At 40.9% G+C, this 25,786-nt stretch overlaps 1 protein-coding gene across 7 annotated transcripts in view; it reads right to left on the reverse strand.

The window, feature by feature from the left end:
* Nucleotides 1–140: 140 nt before the first annotated feature.
* Nucleotides 141–25,786, reverse strand: part of C3G (C3G guanyl-nucleotide exchange factor) — a 78,026-nt gene continuing 52,380 nt past the window's right edge. For 3 of the 7 annotated variants that reach the window (XM_043420595.1, XM_043420590.1, XM_043420596.1), the window contains exons 2-16: nucleotides 17,196–17,595; nucleotides 16,652–16,876; nucleotides 16,017–16,202; nucleotides 15,177–15,484; nucleotides 13,958–14,074; nucleotides 13,463–13,785; nucleotides 13,061–13,271; nucleotides 12,528–12,551; nucleotides 9,752–9,947; nucleotides 9,098–9,356; nucleotides 8,422–8,665; nucleotides 8,033–8,222; nucleotides 7,280–7,924; nucleotides 6,987–7,118; nucleotides 141–6,889 (exon numbers count right to left, since the gene is read on the reverse strand). In XM_043420595.1, the coding sequence (XP_043276530.1) occupies nucleotides 6,751–6,889; nucleotides 6,987–7,118; nucleotides 7,280–7,924; nucleotides 8,033–8,222; nucleotides 8,422–8,665; nucleotides 9,098–9,356; nucleotides 9,752–9,947; nucleotides 12,528–12,551; nucleotides 13,061–13,271; nucleotides 13,463–13,785; nucleotides 13,958–14,074; nucleotides 15,177–15,484; nucleotides 16,017–16,202; nucleotides 16,652–16,876; nucleotides 17,196–17,595 (3,599 nt within the window). In that variant the 3' untranslated portion in view covers nucleotides 141–6,750. Of the gene's footprint in view, nucleotides 6,890–6,986; nucleotides 7,119–7,279; nucleotides 7,925–8,032; nucleotides 8,223–8,297; nucleotides 8,313–8,421; nucleotides 8,666–9,097; nucleotides 9,357–9,751; nucleotides 9,948–12,527; nucleotides 12,552–13,060; nucleotides 13,272–13,462; nucleotides 13,786–13,957; nucleotides 14,075–15,176; nucleotides 15,485–16,016; nucleotides 16,203–16,651; nucleotides 16,877–17,195; nucleotides 17,596–25,786 lie in introns of all 7 variants that reach the window. The other 4 variants (XM_043420589.1, XM_043420591.1, XM_043420592.1 and 1 more) reach the window with 4 other exon arrangements.

Genomic DNA, 25,786 nt, shown 5'->3' on the forward strand with positions numbered 1-25,786 from the left:
AAAAGCTGTCGTTGAAAATAAAATATTCAGTTCGACGTCACAGAGAAAGCAACGAAAAGAGTCAAACAACGGGATTGCGAAAAAAATTCAACTGCTTCGAAGAGATCGATGGCCGAAATGATTCGAGTGTTCACACAGCGTGATTTTTTCGCATATTATTTATTTCATCATTCTCCATACAAATTCTCGGTCCGTTACATACAAGCGAGAAATACTTCATCGTGTTTCGAATCATATATCAAACGCATATACAAATATCAAGTGTATTCATGTTTTTTTGTGTGTGTGTGTGAGTGGATGTGTTATGTGGGCCTGTTTTTATGAATTCTTCATAGAGAAGTGAAAGATGTTGAGAAAGAAATGCTTAGAACGAATGTTTTTTTGTTTTTTTGTTTTTTTTTTTTTTTCGTAACAACAGTCTGTAGAGTGAATACGTTTATAAAATCGTGTCATCGACATATTTCTTCGTTATTTTCTCCTTCGCCTTCTACGCTCATCGCGCTCTCAGAATCCCCACACGAAATGTGTACGTGTATATACATATATATTCGTATAATTGAACGGCGTAAATAATGACGAAAAATATAGTACATAGAAAAATATGAGGAGAGTTTTGACGAAACTACGAAAGATACACATGATCGTTAATTCGAAAAGAATCAGCCAAACTCGCGAATGCGTCTCTCTCGCTTCGTCAGTTATTCATCCGAAAAATTCCATTGTAACAGTTTCATCATTTTCACTCGATTATCGTAAGAATCTCGTGAAATTTGCATGTCAGTGTGTTGTGTGCGCGTGTTTTTTTGTTTGTACGGGTATTTTATATCTAAAGGATCGTCGGGGTGTAATATTAATATCACTCACTTACCAATGATATGCTCGATTAACTGTGTGCGATTCGGATGTTTTCCAAGGATAGGGAATTGAGGCAACTGTGTTTTGGGTTAAAGTGTTTGTGCCACGAACCGATAAACACGCTCACCTTTTCGTCTTGAAACTTAACCTCTGAAAGTTAGTCTGTTTTGTTTACCATTTCATCCGCCAAATTTTTTTCTTTACGGAACACGCTATTGTGTTTTTTTTGTTTCTTTCTTATTATTTTAATGCAAAAAAGAGCTCTTTCTCGTCTTATTTTTCTAGTGAAACGCTACTCGTTTAATATACTATTGCAAATGATTACACGAGTTTATTCGTTTATCGATTTCGTTGTGAAACGTCCATTGGTGCCTCGCGGTCAAAGTCTTCTATCGAAATGAAAGTATAATCAACAGCAACGCATCGAATCAAGTTAATTATTTGTTCTCTCTCTCTCTCTCTTTTTCTTTGTCATTCTCTCGCTCTCTCGCTCTGACGGATAAAGTTTCTACAGTTTACAACCCGTTAAGATTTTTTCTTTTATTTTGTAATACACCTATTTCGTACTTTGAATTATTCTGAGCCTTACGGATATGTGTTTGCTGTTGCTGTCGCGTTCAAAGCTGTCGTGTACACTCGATTTTATCCACCTTTACAGTGTTTTTCGTCTACTTCACGTGCTCATTTTTTTTTGGTTAAACTTTCGGTGCAGTCTAGTCTCGTCATGGGCAGAAGTGACGTTCGATCAAAACCGGCCCGAACCTCAAGCTTCGTCGGCATTGGCTCGAACACGTTTTCAGGGAATGCTACTTCTGCGTGGGACTGTACACGGTGGAAGAATCTTGGTATTTTTTTTTATCGGAGCATTTGAGCATTTCTTGAGATCGCGTATGTGCTTGTGTATTTGCATAGATATTAAATACTTACCACTGATTCTCTAAGTTCTTAAAGTAACACACATATTTCGCAAAAAATTCTGTTTAATCTTCATTTTGTTTGTTTCTTTCTTAATTTAAGACACGAGATAGTCATTAATTGCGTGATCGGTATTTCTTTGTTGTTGCTTTTTTTTTTCTCTAATATTTGCTATGAGTAACAACTATTCGATAACTATATTCGTAACGGTACACTCAGATTGAAATTTGTTTTTGTATTGTTTTGCGTGTTTGTTTTGTTGTTCCTTCGTTTAATTTGAAACTTCGGCGAGAGTTTTTATTTGATATTTCGTAGCTTCATCATTCCTCGGAACGTTCAGTCACCCTTAATTTTCAGTTAGATCGATCTAAAGTCTTGTCGAAGTTCAATTTCATCACTTTTTATCGTTTTTCATTGATAACATGACCACTTTTTTCGTCGAAGACTTTCCTCGTTTCAGTATCGATTTTGCATCCCGAATGACTCGATTTTCAGTTTTTAACCTCTAAACGTCTTCGTTCCACCATTCGAGTTCTCAGTCACGATGTTCTTCACATTTCTCGACTCTGAAACACCTGCCATCTCAAACATCCCAAAAATCCTTTTTTTAACCACAAAAAATGTTTTCCCCATTTTGACTTCACTGAAATGAATATTTTTTTGTAGTGAGGCATTTGAGAGCGGAGGTGTTTTAGACCGGGGGAACGAACATCGTGGCATGGAACCTGATCCCGAGTTTGTGATTTTGTTAACATTATTCCACTTGTTTTGTTTTTTTTTTTTTTGATATATCTCAGTTTGCGATAATAATGAAAATCAACGGATTTTTCGTTCGAATCCTCATCACGAGGTTCACAGAATCACGATTACTTGAAAACGTGTAAAATATCACGTGCTAAACTGCTGGCTCGCGACGCCAGCTCCCCCAACGATAATCTCATGAATTATTTAGCGTGCCCTACAATTATTCACATCGCTTTGTTTTTTTTTTTTTCTAACAAGCGTTTGTTTTAAATTTTTTGTTTAGTTTCAGGTCGAAAAGGAAAAATGTATGAGTACAGTATTGGTTCGAGTCGAAACTACAAAAACAAACGCCTTCGTAGCTCTCAAAAAGGTGACACTCGTCGAGCAATATAAAAACATTGATACGTGGACGAATTATTTTAAAAAGTACGTCTTAATACGGTACATTTGCAATGGACGAGGACTTTTTTTTCACCACAAATGCTTTGAGTTCGAAATAAAAGTTTGCAGCGCTGAAGCAAAGTAAAATTTGGCATCCGAACGAGGAACAAGCTCGAGAAAAATTTCCACTCGAATTTTTATTGTTTTATTGCACCCGTTTGTTTTTCGATCCTATCATGTATGTGAATCCTTTCCGCGATCAACGATGTCTCAAGAAATATAAAGAACGAAAGAAAAATAAACAAGCGAAAAGCTCAATCTTACCGTATCTCATTTTCACGTTTAATTTACCAATTAAATAAAAATTCTTTTATCAAATTTCGTCGTACATACAGAAATATATATATATATATGTGTGTGTGTATAATGCTAAAACGTATAATATGGCATCACATTGAGATTAAAACAAAGGACTTAGCGTTATATGCGGGCCTCGCGAGATGTCATGCTTACGCATAGTTCTGAAATGTTTACAATTTTCTTTTCTTTCTCATTTTGCGTTCGTATGTCCACGTATTTTCGCATTTGTCATACATTTACAGATGAATTGTAGTTTCGACGATATAATAATAATTAATAATAATAATATTATAACTATTATCATAATCGTGGTATAAGAAACGATCATCGTTACAATTTCATTATTTACAACATTGATAAAGCTTCTTATTTAATAAGATGTACACGGGGCTAGCTAGAAGGAAATAAAACGAGGACAAATTTTCAACAAACGTTTTCACATTTGACTCGCAAACTTGCACGAATCACAGAACAGATAATATTTAAATAATAAAAAAATGGCTGCCCACTGTGTCTGGGATTAGAATTTCTTCCTCAGATAATTCGTGAACCGAACACGTGTGAATAATGAAAGTGTCCTAAAGTGTATTTATTCGTATACGCGGGTGTACAGACTGTCTCAGGTTGAGTGATGAAAATGTTGAAAGGTTAAATGAAATTTCGAATCGAAAAATTTGGAATTGTTTTTTGATCGAGGCCAGAAGATTTTTGACTGACAGTTCTGTCAAGTTGATTGAAAACGGAGCAAAGATTCATCGGACGATTGGAATGCTTGACATTTACTGAGTAACAATGATTTTTCGACTCGCCTTCAAAGTTGAACCTTCACCCGAGAAGCCTCGAGGCTGGCACTATTTTTTAGAAAATTCTTCTCTGTGCAACTTTGGTCCCATGCATTTTTATTCTGTTTCCAAACTTCGTTGACTTCGCCTCTCGAAGGGCTTTGATCCAAGAGCTTTAAGACTATTTTCGACTGGAATTTTCATCCAGAAGTGAAATCACGAGAGGAGACCACGCAACCTGGAGCAGTCTGCGTACGCACTCGTGATATTGCTGTTTGAAATGTCCCTGTGACGAGGTGAGTGAGTAACGAGACGACAAATTTGAAATCGGGAGTTGTATAAATTCTCCGAAAGCATGATACTACGCTGCCTAAGCTGGTGTTGCATTTGTTTTTCAGTACAGTTTGCTTAAAACGAAGGTCGCTCGAGCCCATCGTATTTTCTTGTTCCGGGAAAAATTGGTGTTTCATAGTCGGAGATATTTCTCACGACAACGATTCAAGGCAAAGTACCTACTTGACGTAGCAGCTATATCGGCTCATTCGCTTTACAAGATAAAACTTTGTCATTCATAGAAGGGCTCACTCACTCTGCGGTTCAAATTTTAGGCCCTTTTGCCAGGATTCATTCCACTTTTTCTCTCACTTTCACACCCACATATTCGCACTAACATTTTTTATGACACAGTTCAGAATTATCGATAATTATACAATAATACCGACGGATTTTCGTACAGGACACTCCCTGCTTTCGATACTTTAACTAAGCACAACGATTGGAATATATTTTTCTTACATTTAATGAGCACACGTCAGACTGATGAGGAAAAAATCTGGATGCGTTTTGTGCAGCCACTTCCTGCTTCTTTGGATCCAGACTCGATAGTTCGGAAATCATTCTTCAAACGTTTTGGGCTCGTTTGAACGTGCGTGGACCAGAAGATCGTAGCTTCAAGTTCGAAGGCTGCACAAAATTTTTGCTTTTTTTCTGCATCAGTGCGATGTATGCAACGAAATGGATATATTACAATCGTTTTTTTCAGGATTAAATGCGCAATCCTAAGCGTCCATTACATGTGACGAAATTTTCAATGAATTGCTCTCTTTCACTCTTCACGATAAAATGAAAAATAAGGAAAGAGAAAATGAAATACAAATCGTTGCGATTAGCCGATATACCAAAGACTTCGTTCCTGCGAATGGTGCAAGATATTACTATAGATAAGTGACTAATAAACGGATATATGCTAGGATAATCCGACCTCCGATCTTGCTCCATGCTCTAATAACAATAATAATTATTTTCATCATTACTAAAGATTTTTTCGCAGAGTGGAATGTTGAGTGAGAGCGGAGCGATAATATTTAACACACTGAGTTTTCGATTCACCGGGAAAAGTGGATTTATTATAATCCCTCAAGCAATTTCTCCCATTGTGTTTTCTTGAAAAAGATAATTAGTTTTAAAAAATTCTGAGGGCCTTATGCGTCCAATGTTTTCATGATGATCAGCATCATTTTCTCTCGTTTTTCGTTTCTCCTCTTAGAACTCGAGACTCGAAACTGAAATCTCGAAGAATCTGTTCGCATTGACAAGTCTAAATGTAACGGAGAGGAGATTGAGTGATTAGAGTTGAATTTAAATGAAAAAAGTCCTAATAAAACGAGAGACAAATCGTAATTTTTCCTTCTCTTTTTCCTAAATAATCATATACAATAGTATATGTAACAGTTGGTCTCAGTCGTTCGCCACGTGTCAATTGAGGACTCGCGAACATCGGCTCGTGCATCGCACGAGACCAACCTTCCTACGAGACTCGAAGAACACCCCGGTAAATGGCTATACATTAATCAACGTTATTGGTGTTCGCCCTTGTGGTGGTTAACAGTAACGCCGTTGACCGTTAAGACGCTTTTTTTTCTAACTACGTACGTAAAATTTACGAGAAAATTATGTATATACATATACATATATATATTAATCAACCTATACATGTATATATATGTATATATGTGTGAATAAACACACGCAAACGTATGTTGTGCGATGTGTGGACGTAAAACGAATAAACTGAAGGATACAAATAATAATAGACAGCCAAGTGAGAGAAAATCGAAAAGTTACATCGTACGAGGAATCTCCACTGCGTGAATATCTCTGTTCCCTGGTTTTCTTGCCACACGTTTATACACTCGTGTATACACGAGTTATTTGAATAAATAAAATTTAACACTCATACATCACAATACAGAGAATTATACATGTTTTTCGTTCAACTAATATTCCCTCACGCCCTTTTAAAATTTCAGCATCAACGCAGAATATTCATCTTCGTTCTTCGTTCTTGCGTGTTTTCTTTTGGTTTCCCAGAGTACGTTAAGAAATGGCGAATATGTTCACAGCAAAACAAGGGAATTTCTTATTCCATTTTTTTTCCTCTTGCTGTTTCTACAATTAACAGCGTTATGAGATGAGAGAAATGTTCTCTTTGATTTTTCGTCGTTATTACTCGCCGATGTAGAGCTCGCTATGTGCCTCACGGACAACGAATTTTTGTTTTCAACCTCACAGAGGCTTGTCGCTTCGCCATGAGAGCAAATCTTTCACTCTCATTTTTTTTTTTTGGATTTTTCACTTTTGTTAAAGAATTAACGATCTTCGAGCAGCTCCCATTTCACCAAGTTTCCTGCGTTTTTACTTCCGTCTTGGGGCATTAATTTTGAGGCTGCGGCTTCTTGCCACCGCGTGGCTTTATGCTCTCTGAGATCTGCCACATCGCATCCTCGCACAAGAAATCACTGAAGTTGTTGAAGAACGTTATTATTCTCTCGTGCTTCTTGAACGAATACGTCCTGAAAATACACGAATCGACATTATTATTTTCAACCATCTTAGGAGGTTTTTTGAACACTTTGCTTCAATTTCTGTTATCGTCACTTCGAAACTCACCCTTTTTTGAATCTCTTCATATTCTCCACGATATTGAATTGCTGCCATCGCTTCGAAAAGTTTATTGTTCCATCTGGCAACAAATCACTGTTACCAATGTGCACGAATGTCAAGTCTTGAAGTACCAATCCTCTGTTAATCATTAAAAAAACAATGTTAACTCGACTCAGCCTGAATTATCATTTTTTCAGAACATGACATTTTAAACAAGGAACTTCTGGACGTTCTGGATGTTCTATGAGATTCGAAGGGTGGAGCGATGATAGGAAATTGTGAAAGAAGCACGAACTTACATGTAGGGTATGCAAGGAGGTTGAGTTTCCGCGAGGGCTTGTCTGTAAGCTCTGAAACTGCTGGAGCTGTCGATAAGTGCGCAATATTCTTTGAGGCCTTCGGTGATGTGTTTTTGCCATTCGAGTCGTCGGATGGGGGCGCTATCGAGAGCGGACAGCAGGGCCAAATAACTATTGAAGTTATTTATTTTTCTAAGGTGTTTCATTATTTTGATGAATTTAACGACGTATTTTTCACGATCTTTGGCCTCGTTTTCCATCCGATGTTCGAGGATTCTCGACCTCGCCCAGTACGACATTTTGTTGAAATGTTCTGTGAATCTCGTGAGATTCGGACTCCGCTCCTCGTTCTGTTCTTGCGCCCATATCAAAACCTCTGGTATTTCGATTTTCATGAATAATTCGGCGTCGAGCAAAGTCATTTGCTCTGCGATTTGTTCGCTCTTGAAGTCCAACAACGAGGCTTGTTTCGTGGATACACTCAACGACGAGAGTATCGGTTGCGTCGCTTGCAACTGCTTCATAGCATGTTTTTCTAATATTTTAACACGCAATGCTTTCGCCATTGTCAGGTCTCCGCTGCACACCAATTGTTGCACAAATTCCATCAATGTTTGCAGCAACGTGTCGTCGAGATCGGACATTCTGTTTTAAAAGTTATTTCATTAGTTTTCTGTTTTATAAAAATATTCATCGAGTTGAAAAGTTTTTTCAACTGTACGATTTTTCGAAATTTTATATTTCTCAACTCACGTAAGATCGCTGACGACTCTTACGAGCAACGAAAATGCTTCTCGAGCCGCACGTTGTTTAACGACGTCCGGTGAGCACGAGAACCTCTGATGTCGCCTGTGCAACTTTTGTATCAACTCAAGAGGGGACATGAATGTCCTGTAAGTCGTCAAGAACGCTTCCTGATACAGGAAATCTGTACAAAAAAGACCTGTCATTAAAATATTAGTGTTCTAGACAAGCCGGATTCGAAGAATTTCAAAGAGTTGGAAACCGATCAACAAACCTGATTCTTTTTCGTCTGCGAGTTTGAAGGACGAAAAAATCACGAATTTTCGTTAATTTATGAACAATAAAACAACGACAAACTTGACATTTTTTCTCGAGTATTATCGCAGAAAATATTTTACCGTGCTTATTGGCTTTGGTTGCGTGGATGAGCAACGCGTCAGGATTCCCGCCCCGGATATCCGGCCCGTCCTCCTCAGGTTTCTTGAAAACTAAATACTTGCTGATGTCCAGTTCCTCCAAAATCCCGTCGTCCGGCTCCAAATCACGCAGTTCTAAAGTATTTTCGTCTACGGATATCGAGGACCTTGTGTTACTCGGAGGCCTTGAGGGTGGAAGTGGAACATCCAATGATACGTTATTGTTCTGAAAGAAAAGCATCGATATGGAAGATTTTTGGAAATAAATACACCGAGAACAAAAATCGCAGATGGAGCTTAGAGCTGAATTTTCACTTTGTAAACTGCGCATTTTTTTTGCATGAGATTAGCTTTTTGAAATTTCAGACATTCAGAGAAGCTTGAATTTAATAAAAAGTTTCATATTGACAAAATTTTTAATAGCCAAAAAGCGTGGTTTCAGAAAGAAATGGAAAACAGAAGAACTTTTTTAGTGCATTTTTCTTACGGAACAAAAACTCCAAAAATTACACTTTTTTCATCATTCTCCTTCTGATTCCCCATCTTTTTTGTCACGCAATTTCGATCCGAATGAAATTTGATATTTTTTTAGATGAAATCAGCTAAAGTCGCTCCGACGACGGGTGATCAATTCGATGCTTTAACGATTGATTCGTACCAGTGGCAATATTCCTGGTGACGTCGAGTTTTTCTTCTCTCTCATGGAAACCGTCGTGTCCTCGAGTTTTATGGGGCTCGATGTTGTGATTGGATCGGGGCTGCTAATGTTATGCATGCTTATCGTTGGTTTTGGTGATACTGGCGGTGGTGTAGAATTGGACTTTATCGACCGTGATCTCTTTGGTGGTAGAGCTGGTGGTAGCTGGATCGTGTTGTTCGGTATTTCTTTGATCGTCGGGCTCATTGAAATCGATATACTGAAAAAAAAAAGTATTCATCGATTATGCCTAATTGATAGAATAATATTCAGGAAAAGCATATTGAAAGAGTGCATTTGGAATTAGAATTCTCATCATATTTTTTCAACATTTTTAAAAATAGTTTGGAAATTCTCCCTTTTTTTTGGCAACACTTTCAAACGCAGTTCCAACGAACGAAACAAAATTTTTAAAATTCAGTCAACTCAATACGAGTAAACACGTTCATGTGACATTTTTTAGGCTAATTTTTATTATCATCGACGCTGCGCCTGACGTACAGAAAATTCATTAATTTTCAGAGATAAAATTGCCGACATTTTCCCACTTTTATCGTCAAATCACGTTCAAGTGTTGGAAGCGCGTTTTCACTGATATTCCGTATGCAAACTGACCTGGAGCCATCATGAAGACTGGTCATGGTGTGAACCATGGAAGAGCACGATTGCGTGGTAGTAAGTGCCATTTCGTGTTGCTGCCATTCGGCCTGCATCGAATTGTAAGCCGCAACGGAGTGACGAGTGCCAAGTCCGGAAATAAAATCGTTGTTGCTGTGTGAGCAATTTCCAAACATTTCCATGTACGCCATGACTGTAAATTTTCAACACAGAGATGTAAGCACTATTTTCATTCTCTCGATCCAACAGAGAGGTGAGTATTTCAAATCAAAATGAAGAAAAGTCGAATAAGATCAAATGAAAAGAAGGAAAAGAGAAAAGAGTGTGTGAGAGAGAGAGAGAGAGAGCGATAGATGCTGGGAGCAGAGGTAACAAAAGTTTTAAAAATCACAAAATAATTTAATCGTCTTTCAATTCGATACGCGAACTCGACATATTTACAAATCCTAATTCACGTTAAATGCATTAATGTACAGACATATATACATGTATTTACAAATCAGATTTTCACTCCATTTTTACATAGAAACGTCAAAATAAAAAAAGTAGTTTTGAAGGATGGATAAAAATGATATGAACGATTGATCGATTGGCACGTCTTTCATCGAAACGTTATCGAAGTTACTGGCACGAGTAAGAAGCCGTCTGGATCGGCATATTTTCAACGTTTACCGCAGTATAGTACGCGACGTTATTACGTAATTCGTACACTTTTATCGCTATCTTAATTGTGAGTTCCATTGAGCCACGTAACAGACGTCCAACCTGTTGCAGAATCTCGTATATTTCATACGAGAGGCATTCCGCACGAGAGCTCGAACGATCGTCTTCGTTTATAAAGCTGTCTCGAGTTCGCCATTAGACAGTCGTACAAGGGATTCGAGTGGCAAGAATAATTGTGGTGACGGACATTATTTTATCGACTTGTTTCAATAAAAAATGCGCGTCTACGAGGAAAAAATTCGAATGAGTTAAGCAGGCTCGGTGAGAACCGTAGAAACTGTTTTTCTACACGTGTCAAAATTTTTAGATTAAAAAGTTCGACGCAGACGACGAGGAAGTTTCCTTGTTTTATGCGACTCGAAATAACGATCTGAGAATTAGTACTCGAAATAATTAGTTTTCAGAACGTCTCGGATGTTTTGTGTTACCATAAATATCAATGATAATGAAGCAGACGCACGCGATCGAAATAATGCTCGTGAGAATTTAATTATCAAGAGAAACAGCTTGATCGATATTGTCACGGTGTGAAAAACGCGTTCTTTGAGAGTCGAGCGAGTTAACGTTCAGCCAATTATCGTTACAAGACACACGCCACGAACACTGACACTGTTTATTTGTTATTATGTTTCCTGATCATGCTGTTAGAATAAGGAAAATAAAGTAAAATTTATCGCTACTTTCTTACATGCCCTTTTGCCTAGGAGCAGAATTATTAGTTTTGTTATTTTCTTTGATTACAGATTTGTGATCTTGGATTATAGATTGAGAGAAATTATTGATTGGTTTTTCCCATCTTTGCGTCTTCTTTCTGTTGATAAAAAAAAAAAAAAATCGTCAAGGATGTAACAAATGCAGAGTAGAATTACGCGACTGACCTGATCGCGGACTCGACGATAAACTGAGAGAATAATTTTTCACGTTTATCTCTTTACGGATAATTTGCTGAAAATCATTTTCAATGCACGCTCTGCTCACCCTTTTTTTTATCGCGTTGCTTACGAACACAGACAGTTTCTTGCGAGATTTTTTCTTCCTGACTCGTTTTTGATTACGTTATGATCTAGGCTTTTGCGATTTTCAGAGACAGAGAAAATATATAGATACGTAAATGAATGATAAAACTGAAATCACATATAGGCGATGAACGGTTCTCAAGCTTCAAAATATCAGTAAAACGTAAAAATTTCGTAAATAAAACGAAAAGGGATTAAAAAATTCAAGCTAAACGTCAAACGCAATTGTGTATTTGTGTTTATTTGCTTCTGATACTGCGCAGCAATGATCGATTTCGTTATTCAATTTTGTGTGCTATGAATTTCAAGAAATCATTAGCACAATTTACTTGTGATGATGATATGACATATGAGAATCTTGACTGAAATATTTGTGCAATAAGCTAGCTTCCAACCCTGATTATGGCGAGTGCAGTTTAGTTCGAATTGTTGGCCATGAAAGTGCTCCTGTTTCTTCCTTTATTCAGCATAATTATTATTATTTTTCTAACTTTGTTCTTCATTATTCTTTGGAGAATGATTTCACCACGATCGATATTTTGTAAAAATTCTAGTATGCAATGGACCATCGAAAGTCTCTAAAAGTTGGTGATAAAATGATTCAGAAATTGTTGAGGAAAAAAATTTTCAGTGAATCGTTGTTTCGAATAATTTGCCTGATAAAATACTTCTGATTGTTGTTCGATATCGAGAGATATTTTGGTTGAAGAGCAGACTGGCTAATTGAACGAATCATTTTTCTTAACGTAACGAATCATTCAAAAGTTTTGAATTTTTCTGAATTCAAAATCGAGGATAATTACGAAGAAGAAAGGTACGAAACACGCCGCAGCGGAGAGTCGTTTTCGAATGATCGATAAAGAAGCTGCCGTAGACGGACTTAATTTTAATGAGGATGATTTTCAATCGAAAAGTTTGAATTAGCGTGTGATCTTCAGCTGAGAACTCGAAGTTTAAGTCGTGTCCATGTACGCGCGTGTGTGTGTATGTGTGTGTTATGAGTGCGTATTTACGTGGGTCAGGATCCCACTTACCGGAATATGCCACTGATTGGAACACTGGGGGATACAAAACATTGCGTCAGTTCGATAAGAAAAGAATCTACCGACAATTTATCAACGTTCTCAGATAAAAGGTTTTTCCATTGGTTTTTTTTTCTTTTTTTTTCTTCTTCTTTTTTACTAATATACTAATGAAAAAAGTTCTACTTTAACTAGAAAAAAAATAAAAGAATAATGATAAACTATGTTTTGTACAATTGTGCCGTAGTTGGTTGACAATGAAGCAGACAATTTTTCCATCGTTTCGCTTGCATCGGATTTTCAATGCTTATGAAATATTGTATTGAACAAAAGAAATGGAAAAGTAGTGTTTTTCGTCGTCGAACGAATCGAAATTGGCTGCCACTCTGCTCGACTATTGGCTTTCTCTACAGGTTTTCATTTGCTTATCACGCGTTTACATTATTCTGTACAACGAACAATCGACTCTGATCCGATTACGAACTAACGTTCGTTCTCGTATCGTCGCCAATTCATTCTCGAACGCAAATAATCCGGAAACTTACTGTGTCGTTTTTTGAGAGGCAACGGTGGCGGTTTACTCGCATCCGGACTGTCACCTGTGCTGCTGCCGTGGAGACTACACGTCGATAAATGCTCGTTTTCAGGCACATTATCGTATTGCGAAGGAAGCCTCTCTTTTCGACGTTTTGATCGCTTTTCCGGCAACGCTGGCGGTAATCCATTTATATCTAATCCCGTCATCGCTTCCATTTCCTGATAATGATTTTTTTATTAGTTCTACTATAGACTGAGCCTCGTCAAATTTTGGAGATAAAATAACGACACAAATCTCTGGTTTTGAGGCTTCTTCGCGCTAAAAATCATTTTACGGAACGAAGAAAACGAGCGCTAATTGACTTCTGGTAAATGAGAACGAAATAAAACAACAAACATGCAACACCCACGTTTACCAATTTTTCGAGCAATGCCGGGTCTCCACTACCCGTGATGTTGGTTGTGCTCAAAATGCTTTTGGAGCTGCTGCTCGTCGAGGTTGTCGCACTGCGATGGCTGATCATCGAGCCATTACTGTCCGGCAATATCTTTTGATGCGAGAACGATTGTTGCTGCGAATTGAATGTTTGCGAATTGTAACTAACGCTACTATTTTTTGACGTCAAGCTCGTTGAAGCTGTGTAACTCTGAGACGAGCTACGTTGCGAATGCATCGAAACGAAACCCGATTCTTGGGTTTGCGTCGATAACCGCTCCATTTTTCCTTCGATACCTTTGAACATACAAGTTTTTATTTAAGGAGGGAAGATAAAAGTCTTCAATCAATGAAAATAAGGAAATTGAGCTCGTAACTGAATTTTGAATTTGTAAAAAAGAACGAAAACATTCGTTCTTTCGTACGTCCAGTGTCAAGAAACGTTAGAGTAGAAATAAATTTCAATTACCGGTGAACGCATTATGAATATCCTGAGGCGTTTGCTGTCCCAGCAGCATCGTACTTGGAATACTTGTTTCAGAGCCATCCCAGCAGCCACTGTTATTCGTTCCATTTACTTGCATACCTGCGAACAAATATCGAAATAAAAATAGCACCACATACGAGAGAAAACGAGAGTAAAGATTTTCGAACTTTGTTTACGTCGTCGCACATTAGCTCACAGAATTTCGTAAATTACAATCTTTAATGAAGTGATAAATTGAATAAATTACCAAAAAACATGAGCAATTCTTCATTGAAATTGAATTTATTCATAGCAACTTGTCGAATTATGAGCTCAGATTGAGGAAAGATTCAAAAATTGTTGGAGACCAAAATAAATGGGATGCAATCGAAGCACAGAAGAGAACTTTTCACTGATCGAGGTTCGTGTACAGTGGAGTCTGAGTGTGTACTGATGCTCCGTCGATACCGAGAGCACAGTCTGCAAAGCCAACGAATGAATTGAGATCTCTCATTCGTCGGCCGTTTCGACCGATCACAAATCATCGAGCCAATGGATGTTTCCTCATCTGGCTCTTATATGGTCAACACTCGATGCCTGATGTTCTGGCATTTCTAATGCAATTTCTTGCTCTGGATGCCTTGAGATTGACGCTCCAAATGCTCACATGGTTCCCACGCATACAGCGCTGAATATGCATGAGCCTTTTTACGCAAACTCCACAGTTTTACGATCTTGACCTCATTCGATTCATACGATTTGTTTCTCTTTTTACAATCTTCATTTCTTTGTATTTTTTTCTCACTTTTTTGCTTCCCGATTGAAATATTTTTTCTCCTTTTTTACGATTGAAGTCTGAAACGCTGTCATCACGCTTTGGGCTTCCGGTCCACAGTGGCTCGGAACGCTATTATTAGAACTATGACAAAACGTTCAACGTTTCAGCTCAGTTTTGGACCTACTTTTAAAAGGTCGAATGAAGCGGGTACCAGAAAATCAATGAAAATACGTCGCAGGGAAGGCGTGAAGAATCTTTTTTTTCTCTCGCACGAAAAAACCAACACCATTATTCGAAACATGTTTTTAGGCGCGAGATTTTAATCGTTGAATAACAAAATTCTTTCAAGCCTCCTTTCACTCGCTTTTGCGTGAGTTGCAAGTCTCGGAAGCAGACATTGCAGCTTTTGAATGATAATAATTTCGTACAAATTTGGTGAGTTACCATGAATGGTAGCAATGAGACTGAGATCCATACTGTCGTTGAGAGACTCGTCATTCGGTCCCATAATTGCTCGTATTTCATCCTCGTCGCGAGAATGATTCAACGCTGAGTCGAGACTGCCAGCCGATGCGCTCAGCAGCGAGGACGAGTCCTCCGGCGAACGACTTCTGAGCGAGACACGATCCAGACTCGAGGTCAATATACCGTCTGACTCGTCCAAAAGCTGCTGAGCTCGTGTTCGCCTCTTTGGCGGCAGAGGCGGAGGTGTACCGGATTTGTTATGATCCTCTATCGTGAATGCGTTCGTCCTGAAAACATGTCAAATGACAAATTTTTATCACTTTATCAATCAATCAATTATTTTATTAAACAAAAACGTTGGAAAATTTTTAAAGGGGAAACGAAGCTCTATTCGTACATACAAAAGACATTTGTCAGAATTATTTTTCCTCAACTGTCAATATTTTTGAGGGATTTGTTTTATAATCAAATCATAAATTTTTTACGTGTTCAGCCACGTAAATTCGTCCCAACAAACTGTCTTATTCACTCTTTGGATATTCTAGTGATTCTGTAAAAATATGAAACGAAAAAAATTGTATTTCGTCCAATTTTTTTGTGATATTTTTCAAGACCCTTCATTCGATAATCAACAAATTCATGTTTAATGTTTACTTTTCATTGATTCAACTATCCATTAAAAACGACAGGATTTTCAACTCAATTTTTCGTCACTTTTTTAAAATAAATGTTTGTGCACGATTGAAAAGAGAAATGAGAGAATTTTCGAGACTGATGTCGACGTTGTGTTTGTTCAATGGGAGCATGTTATATACCAACCTGTCTGGTAGGGGTGGTTTTGGCGGTGGACTAGAATCCCTCAGTATGGACTCGGAACTGTGAGAGCTCCTGACCAAACTACTGGTCGTTGCGGTCTGTTCCAATATCTGTCTTTCACGTGGGGTCAATGGAATGTCCGGCAGAGAGTTCCTCTGTGGCGTCAGCTCGCTCCCGTAACCCGATGTTCTGCAACGGAATATCTAATTAACGATTTTTCATGCTATACTAAGATGCAAAAATCTTGCAAGACCATGTTTTATGGGGAAAATGGAAGATAACGAGATCAAACGGTGCGGACTTTCTCCATTTTAAAACGTATTATTCGTAATTTAATTAAATTCTGAAGAAATTTTAATAACGAGTTATCCGAAGGGATAGGAAAACTGATAATTCGTGCGCAGAGGCTCAAATTATGACGATCAATTAAAATAAATGAGTTCGCAGAAGGTTGAATTCATTTTTTAATTAATTTACATGGCTTCTTTGGATTGAAAAAGCGAAAAAATTACTTTTTCATTAAATTCTTTTATTCTGGTTGAATAACGAGTTTTTATTTAATTAAAAATATCGAAAAAATTCCTTTTCGATTGAACTCTTTTCTCGTTTTCAAATAATCGAACAATTTCGGTACTAACCTGTTGTTCGTCGTGATCGGCGGAGGCTTCTGTCTGTTCGATATCTTCTCGTGTGCCAGAGCGACAAGATTTTTCACAGCATCCTCGACGAGGCCGATAACGTGAGTTACGTTTTCCGTGTCGAGAGCCGATGACTTGTCACCGTGCAACAACACGTCGTCACAGAGCTTGAGCAGTTGAGCCAGTGCTTGGTACACCTGGTTCGTCGCCGAGCCCAGGGTCGAGCTGAAAAATTGATTTCACGGTGAACAGAAGATTATGGAAATTCGTCTTCGATAATGATTTTCTCAACTTTTCATTTTGTTCTATGCCGGGATTCTTTTCATGCATCCGCGTTCAATTAAATTTGAAAAATCGCTTTTTCGTTCGTTGATTTTTTAGTTTTTTTTCTAATCCTCGAATCGATCGTTTTCTGCAAAACTCAGAAGAGAAATAAACCAGGAAAATGGTTCGTGAAAAAATTCGAATAAAATGAATTTTGGAAGGTGAAAATCTTGGAAAAAATTGAAAATTCGATTGTTTTTTAAGGGAAACGAAGACTCACCTGTTTTCGTAAAGCAAATAAGATTTGAGTACGGTGTGTATCGTCGTGACAGTGTCCAAAACGATGGTACCATTGCCGGGTAACATTTCCAGTTTTTTTTTCGAGACTACGTCACGAAAATGGAGCAGAGCGAGTTGGACCTGCCTGACGTGAATGTGAAGATCCCGTAGGGGATTTTTTTCCAGGGATTCACCGGGGATTCCAGTCTTATCACGGGGTGTCCGGGGCGACGAGGGTGAAGCGGCGCGTGTCGCGATTCCGCTCCCACCCCCACCGCCTCCCGTCGTTATCGCCGGAGAACGCATTTGCGATAGTTTCTCCAGGAAGTCTTCTTTGAAGGATCGGGCGCGCCGGGCTAATTTGCCACCTCGCGCTTTGCCCCCCGATCGCTCCTCGACTTCTGCAACATTCCAAAAGAAAACAAAAACGTTCAATTTCTATTCTCTCGAGACAAAAAGTACGAAAAAGTGAATAAAATTAATTATCTCATTATCAAATCCGCCGTCATTCATCCCTTTTTATATTCTCATTTCAATGGTGCGATCGGCTAAATTTATTGCAGAATTTCTACTTAAGAAATAAGGCAGCAACGCAACAGAAAATTTCTCGGAGTTCGAGAAAACTTTTGAGGATTGAACAAAATCTCATTCGTTTGGAAGAAAATATATAAAATGTGGACTTTTTTTCTTCTCTTTTTAATTATAACTGTAATATGTCCCGAGGTGACATCCAATAATCGTGTTGTGAGTAGTAATTCATCGGGAGTGACCGGTGTCACTCCCTTAAAATGATGAAATGTGGACTGTGGTAAATAGAATTTCTTTCGACGACCAGACTATTATTTCCAGTGGGTGAAAGTCGCAAAAAATCGCAAAAAATCGTGCTTCCGTTCCCGGTAACTCGTTAGTTTATATATACGAGAAACGTGACATTCTGCTCCCTAATAAACCACCGCGGTAAGATCGTGGACAAATATGATTTTTATGTGGGATAAGGCGAGGCTTGAAAATTTCATAAATCGTGAGATCGGTGGGGCTTCCCGCGGATAAATAAACAAGGTAAATAAAATTGATATTCGTCGTGGTAATATCGTTGAAAAAACGTCATAAAACAAGCGCTTTGCGAATATGAGAGTTCACCGTCGCGGTTAACCGAGGAGAATGTACGAAGGAAGAAGAATTTCGAAGACGTGATTTGGATGGAGGAAAAACAAGGTCTGGATGTGCTCGCCGTCGAGTATTCACGAGGGAAAAATGTGGATATTCGAATATTGAGAAAAACGAAAGAACATAAGAAAAATGGAGGGCGGAGAGGAGGAGGAGGGACACGTAAGAACAGGCTGCTGCTAGGAACATTCGTGCTGAAGGAGTGGAAAGTTTGAGAACGAAAAAGGGAAGGATAAGAGGACGTGGAGGGAGGATTAAACGAGACTTCGATCTTGGCACATCGCCCAGTCACGTATCTTCGCTCCCGTGTGTGCTTCGAGCTCACGCTCCTCTTCTATTTCCTCCCTTGCATCTCAGCCCTTTCCTCTCTGGCTGGCACACTCGGAGGGACGTTCGATGACCCCCCATTTGGTAAGAAAAACGTGATGGCTCGCGAGAACAATGCGGGGACAGTCGAAAAACACGTCTGAAGTAAGAAAGGGTTTGGGTTCGATGGATATTGCTGCCCCCATGGGCATTAACACCACCTGCATGGCTTTTTACTCCGTGGCGTTCCAGCCCTTGTTATTGTTCGCGGGTCGAAGTTTTCCCTGAGGCAATTACCGAGGGGGAAGGAAGATCGGAAGAAACAAAGCAGCGGGAAATTGGGACAGAACGAAGCGGGAAAAAGTTGAGATTTTCGGGGGTTAACAAACCCGGACATGACACCGCGGGAGCTTTCGGGGTTTCACGAGCTCGCAAAGTTCATCGTGATATGAAAATAAATGAACGAAATAACGAGAGTACGAGCCGATTAATTATTCCGGCAAACGCAGCAGGTTGAATGCACCGCATGAGAGCATGATCCTCGCGCTGTTGCCACGTCGAGTTTTTCAGGGGGTTGATAAAGGTCACAGTGCGCGACTGCATCGAGGACCGCGCGGAACATCCAATTAACGGATTTTTTAATCACCGCAGAATCGAGGCAGGCCGCTCCGCGCGGCCACGACAGCATAACGCGAAAGTGCGATCTATGTGTGCTGCGAAATGACGAGGCAACGGAGCCGGCCGGGGGGAAATTGAGACGGAGCACGTGCGAACACCGACGCCGCAGCTACCGCGCGTTTGTCTGCGAAAGAATGGATTCTCCATTTATAGCTTTGCCACCGCACCCGAGACTGTGTCGGTACGGTACGCGCATCGGGGAATGGTCGACAAACCAGCAGCCAAAGCCAACATAGGAGCGCGGGGAGCCAAGCGAGAATCAAGAGAAGTTCGACGACGCGAAAATCCCGTTTAATTGCACGATCGACTCGGGCGACGCGTTCCAGAATTCAGGACTCTTTGCTCCTTCCCTCGATTGTTTGTACCGACGAGAACGTAAACAAGACAATGAGTCGAAATGAACGCCCGAGCGTCGACGCTCGCAGTTGTATTATGTCCGTCAACGAGCTATCGCAACGAGCGAACAACGCGATACGAAAAATCAATGAAATATCAAATGATCGGAAACCAATTGCGTCCGCCGTTGGCGTTCTTCTCTGCTCGCGATTCCTATGAAAACATTGAAACGAGCGAGAGTGCTCCGGAGTATAACTCCAATCAAATTTCCTCGTTTTATTTTCGAAAAAAAATCTTCTGCCTACTTTATCAACGAAAACCTTTTTCCTCACATTTCAAATCACATCTCCGAATGTCCAATCACTTCGTGCGACTCTCCGCGCATCTTTCAACCTGCGTCGATTCCCATGGAAAAACGGCGGTTATTAACGAGTACGAATCCATCGTAAAACCAAAACATTTGCCCTCTCCCACGGAGGCAGGTAACAGGATGAAAAGAAAAAATAAAATAAACAAACGCGTTTACGGACAAGCTATCCGATATTTAGTCGTACACAGAATCGAAAGCATCTGCGCGCTGTGCAAAGCAGGCGAGCGAGAGATCCGGATCACCATTGTACGCATTCGCGGTAGCGAATCAAGTCCTATTCACGCATTCGGGCTGAAACTTCAATCGGACGTGATTTTGCCAAAAGGCATACAGATCTGGCGGACTGGATAATGGAGGAGAACGCACCGCAGTCGGGGACCACCGACTGCTGGATGAAGGAGAAAAAGCAGTGCGTCTATGTCTGTGTATATAGATCGATTGAAATGGGGGATATACGCGGACAACCGATATGCAAATTATCATGATTGACTGGATTCGCGGTAGGCAGAAATAGCACGTTCGAAACCTCGCCGAGAGCCGCCCCACACGTGCTTCGATGTCTAATACGTACACACGGTTTAGGAAGTTTGCGAAAAGCCACGCGGAAGCTTAACAGGTTCGCGGTGGACGACGCAATCTCTGGGAGAACACTTTTCACGCGTTTTTCGAGCGCCGACGTTCCACCGTTTCGGAGATATTCTTTGGCGGATTGCCCGAAACTCGGTTTATGACTGGCGACGTTACTCGACTCGCACGATGCAGATAATGCTCTCAGGCTGAGTCCACGTCAGTGATTCAAGACGACCGGCGACCCCGGCACGGATGCATCGCAAGGTCCAATCCGATGGCAGGGAGTCGATTAAAGCACCGCTTCCAGAGCCTTTTTACACTCCGCACTTTCGACTATTTCACGAATCACGCTTCGACTCGGTCTCCTGCTTTTCTGTCCTTAAAAAGTATACTGTGGAGGATCGATTTTATTCGGCGAATCACGCGCAGCGAGTACCTGGCGAAGTCGGTATCGAAATTCGTAGGTTTCAATCACAATCACATTTTCGCTGTATTTCGGTACAAGCAGCACGGGAATTCTCACTCTTTTGACAAGTTCCACAAGTTCGTAGGGTCGGCAAAACACTCTGAAGAATGTTGTACTCGAGTTGGGATAAAAACGCTGCGAGCAGTTATCGCCAGACGCGAAATGTAATTACCAGGAACGTCTGACAAGGGGAGCAAAGGGCTTGTTAATAGAAGCGAACATACCAGACGCTCTACACCCAATATGTACGTGCACGTCCCTAGTTTGAATTTACCTTTTGAGCATAACACCGACAGCTTGGTTATACATCCATGGGCGCTGCATTGAGAGAAGTGTTGCTGAGTATATTAGATTCACGCTCGGTTGGAGGGCGTGCAAAGCAGAGCTGTTTGTACGTCGTGCGGCGAGAGAAATGGCCAGGCAGCCCGAGAATTTCCATGTCACGTTGGGGCTCCTCTGATCAGAGCTTATCCACCGAAATGTTAATTTATGTTGCTATTTGGGAGAATCCCTATTTGGGAAGGACGCTTCCTGGGCTAAACGAGTTCGTCTGGAATCGGGAGTAGCCGGCGACGTTCGTGTCAAATCGCGATTCGACTGAGACTCGAGAGGGAACTTGAGAAAGCAGAAAGTAACGGAGTTGCGATTTGCAATTTTCTCTTTCTGGATTATTCCAACGTTCGAGTCCGACGAAATGAGCCTAAAAAAATATTTGTAATTCGCCAATTCTTTTATTCCACGAATCATTCGTGTAGGTTGAAAAACTTCGAATTGCAAATTCGGCAGAGCAGAACAAAATTAGAGATTAACAGGAATTATTCGAGTTTTTTTGGATCATTTCGTTAGACTCGACCGTTGCGAACTTCAGCCTCATGGTTCGTGCTCCTCCGATCGAAATTCTATCGTGTTCGAGATTCGCAAATGGCCACCTGCACGCGCGCCTCTAAAGGGCTGAATCGACGCACCGAGAAAGTTATCGCTCAAACAAATGTACGTCTGCACACATACATTCGCGTCTACAAATGCATGGAATATGTAAATAGATGCGGTATAATGAATGCTTGTTTGTACACTCCGAGAGGACTTCTGGAGTCTTGCGATAAGACCACAATTTAGTGATGTATAGCCCCATCGTACACCGGATGGAAACAGCGGAGTAACGAGACACCTAGAGGTGGAGGTTGCTGCCACATGCTGCAGACACTCTCTGGCAGACTGCAGAATGGATGCGGGGAGCGAGCGGAGGCGAGAGAAATTTCACAATTAATGATCTCACCTGACTCTCATCCCTTCGCAACAAAGTCTCGTTGCTATAACGTTAATTTATTGTAGCCTGACGAGAATGATACGGAGGGTATATAAATTGCGACGCCCTGCCTGACACATTTTAATTGCTCTGAACTTTTCACTCTCTCTCTCTCTCTCTGCGCTGCTTTATGGGAGAGCGAGAAATCCGAAGCACAGGGGACATCTCTGTGATCGCAATCTCGTCAAAATTGTCCAAATTATTTAGCGGACTCACCGCAGTGGTGTTTCGTCATTGAATTTGATGGAGGAGAGAGTATTGGGATTGCTGCAAGTTTGGGGTTCTCCGGGATGAAAATAATTGAGTTCAATTTTTTGTTTGTTTTCACAGAATCATGGGAGCGCGAGTCTCGCGATTACGGAGCGACTCGAAGCCCATTTCCCGCAGATTTTCTATCCCAGCAGCCGACTGAAGTCTGCTTGCATTTGAGGATTCTCGATTTAGGATCCAGTCGCGAGTTAACCAGTCCCTTGGAATAACGAGATATCGAGGATTCTGCGGTTGCGAACAGATTGAAAGGTAACGCAGCGTTTGCGTTTGTGATATCGCTGCACAGGCGTGTGTATGCAGACGGGAGATCCATCAATTCGAATCCCTCATCGAGGACCCTGCACGCAGCACGCACGTTAATATGCAAGCAACTGGCAAAACAGTGTTTATTCGTACACACGTTGCTCTGTATAGAGACAAAGATCACATCGCGCGAGCGTATTCCAATCTAAATGATTGGCCGATTTCCTCGGTTTAACAACGATAAATAATCGCATTCCCTGGCAGGATGAATCGCAGAGCCGCCGCGGCACGAATGTTCGCATTCGAGTCAGCCTCCAACTTTTCCACTTTAGAATTAAAACGAGCTATTCACTAGCGTATTTCCGCGTGCAGTTCGCAAGCATAAAGGCCCCGAGATTTTCGACATCGAGCAATAAAACAAAAACCTGGGAACTCTAGAAACAATGATTTTGTGAAAGTCACACATTCCAAGATACAAAAACGCGATTCAAACGTCGCAACACCCATCGAATTCTCAAAGCTTCCAACAAATTCCTCAGATTTAAGCTTCCAGCTTGATTTTTTGAGCGAAGTAATGGAAGGCGACGAATGCCCAGCACGCGGTCCATTATCCTTTGACTCGAAACTGCACACACGCGCTTCGCGTTCGCTATCTTTGTACCCGGCAAATTGTCCATTCATGCGCCACACGCGTGACGCTCGTCTGCGCGAATGATCGGGCATCGATGCACCGGATGTTTATCTTGCCCGTCGTAGATCTGACGTTTGTAGGTGGACCGCACCGCACCGCACCGGGGGGCGGAACGTGAATTTATATCGTGGACAAATGCTGCATGTGCGAGTTCCTCCCGGAACGATAACATCGAGGGGGTCCCAAGGTGTCACTGTTCTACCGTCAACTAACGACGTTAATGTATTACTATCGATAACCCTATTTATACGCGCGTACATGGAGTCGAATCTCCGCATGTATGCGGTCGCGAGCGCACACGAGCGTCGTGAATTCAGAGATGTGGAGGGCGTGTTGGTTAACACGAACGTGGACGTCGCACAGTGATCCCGTTAATTACATGCAACTGGCTCCCGCGAGTATAGTGTCCCTTGCAGCAACGCCATTATTCGATAGAGTGTGTGCAACGCCGCTGTGGAGAGTTGCCGGGGAGATGATCGATGCGGCGGAATTCCATATTGATATCGACGGACTGTTTGAATTTGAATAATTTTTCAGAGCGAGCGTGTGCATTGTAAATTGATGGGGATGCGGCGATGCGGAAAGAGCAGAAGCTGATTAAGGTCATGCCCGAAGGTCGTATTTTAAGGGTGCCTAAATTGGATGGATTTTTACTCCGCATGATTAAAGATATAATCACTTTGAATTAATGTCGGAGTTATTAGTGAGAAATTGCGTAAGTACATTTTTCAACTTATCTTTTGGCGAATGAAATTACAAGCCATTAATTAATTGGGGATTGATCGTTGCGACTGAATCCGGAATTTCATTCGTCCCGGGCGAAAATACTGTAGTTTATGTCAAAAATCGCATTAGATAACGGAAATGGATCAATAAAAAAGCGTCAAAAAAAGACAGAAGGCTATTACAGGAACGGACCGAGCCAAGAAGAAACGAAGTGCCGAAGTATCAGTGAGACAATCGTCTCGAATTTTTTCCCAAACCTTCGTTATACTTCATTGTTATTGCGTACTTTTTCATAAACTTCGTAAGAACCGTTCATTCGTAATATGGAAAGATAAACAATTATTTACGCACAGTCCTGTGTATTTTTCTTCATATTTAAACACGTTTATCTCAACAACCAATAAAACGAACCCCTTAAAATTTGAAATATGTGTCAGTCGACTGCCCATTTAAGCTCTGTGAAAATTTCAAGACTGTCTTGAGAGAATCGTTTCGTGCACGAGCTGCCTTAAGTTGAGTGATGATTCGAGTGGTATTTTTGTAATGGAAATTGAGGCAATGAGGCTGAGAGTGTTTGAGGATTGTTGAACGTTGCTGAGGACTTTGCTGATTTATGGAGATTCAGTGGAGTTTTGTGTCCCGAGTCCGAAAGCTCTGAAAGGCTTTCCGCGGGGACGTGGCGAATCGCTCGGAGTGAAAAAATAGTAATTGGAGTCGAAGCTCACAGGCGAGTATGCGTAATTCCTGGATATTGCGTTAGTGGGTGTTTACCAGGGTCGTTGAGCACCGTTTCGATTGATGGGGGAGAGAGCGGGAAGGGAGGAACGGAGGCGCGGCAAACGTCAGGACGTTCAGGTACGAGTCGGTCCGTGTGTGCTTGTGGAAATTGCGTTTATTCGGGTGCGTTTTGGTGCAGCTGCACACGCGTCTATGTATATGTATTTTGCATTAGAGGAAACTCGCTCGTTCTGTGGCTTAATTCCATTAATATGGAAATTCCTCGTTGATTCGTGGACGCAGCTTGGAATCGGGTATTCGAACGAGCTCCTCCTGGCTGAGGGGAAGGCAGAACAGCCCGGCGGCATCAGTTTAATTCCGAAACGTGTGCGTACGCCTCCCCCCACTGCTCGCCCAATTCCGCATATCTTCTAACTACGAATGCCCGCTCATCGATGAGAATTCGAAACCCCGAGACGCGAGCCCTCCCCGCAGTCAATACACGTTACTCGAGACATTCGGTGAATTGCACCAAAACGTTAAGTTTTGTCGAAGATTGAATATTTGAGTCCTTTAAAAATAATAAAATTGCGTTTATCCTCGGTCAAATAATCTCCCCCCTTGGATCGCCAATCGGGAAATTTAGTAATTAAAGTGATATCAATGACGATGATCGTTCGGAAGGAATGAAGAAGAACCGAAGGCTTGGAAAAGCACGTCGCTCAATCATTGCCATCGCTCCGGAC

This window comes from Venturia canescens, chromosome 5, assembly GCF_019457755.1.
Source record: "Venturia canescens isolate UGA chromosome 5, ASM1945775v1, whole genome shotgun sequence".
NCBI lineage: Eukaryota > Metazoa > Arthropoda > Insecta > Hymenoptera > Ichneumonidae > Venturia > Venturia canescens.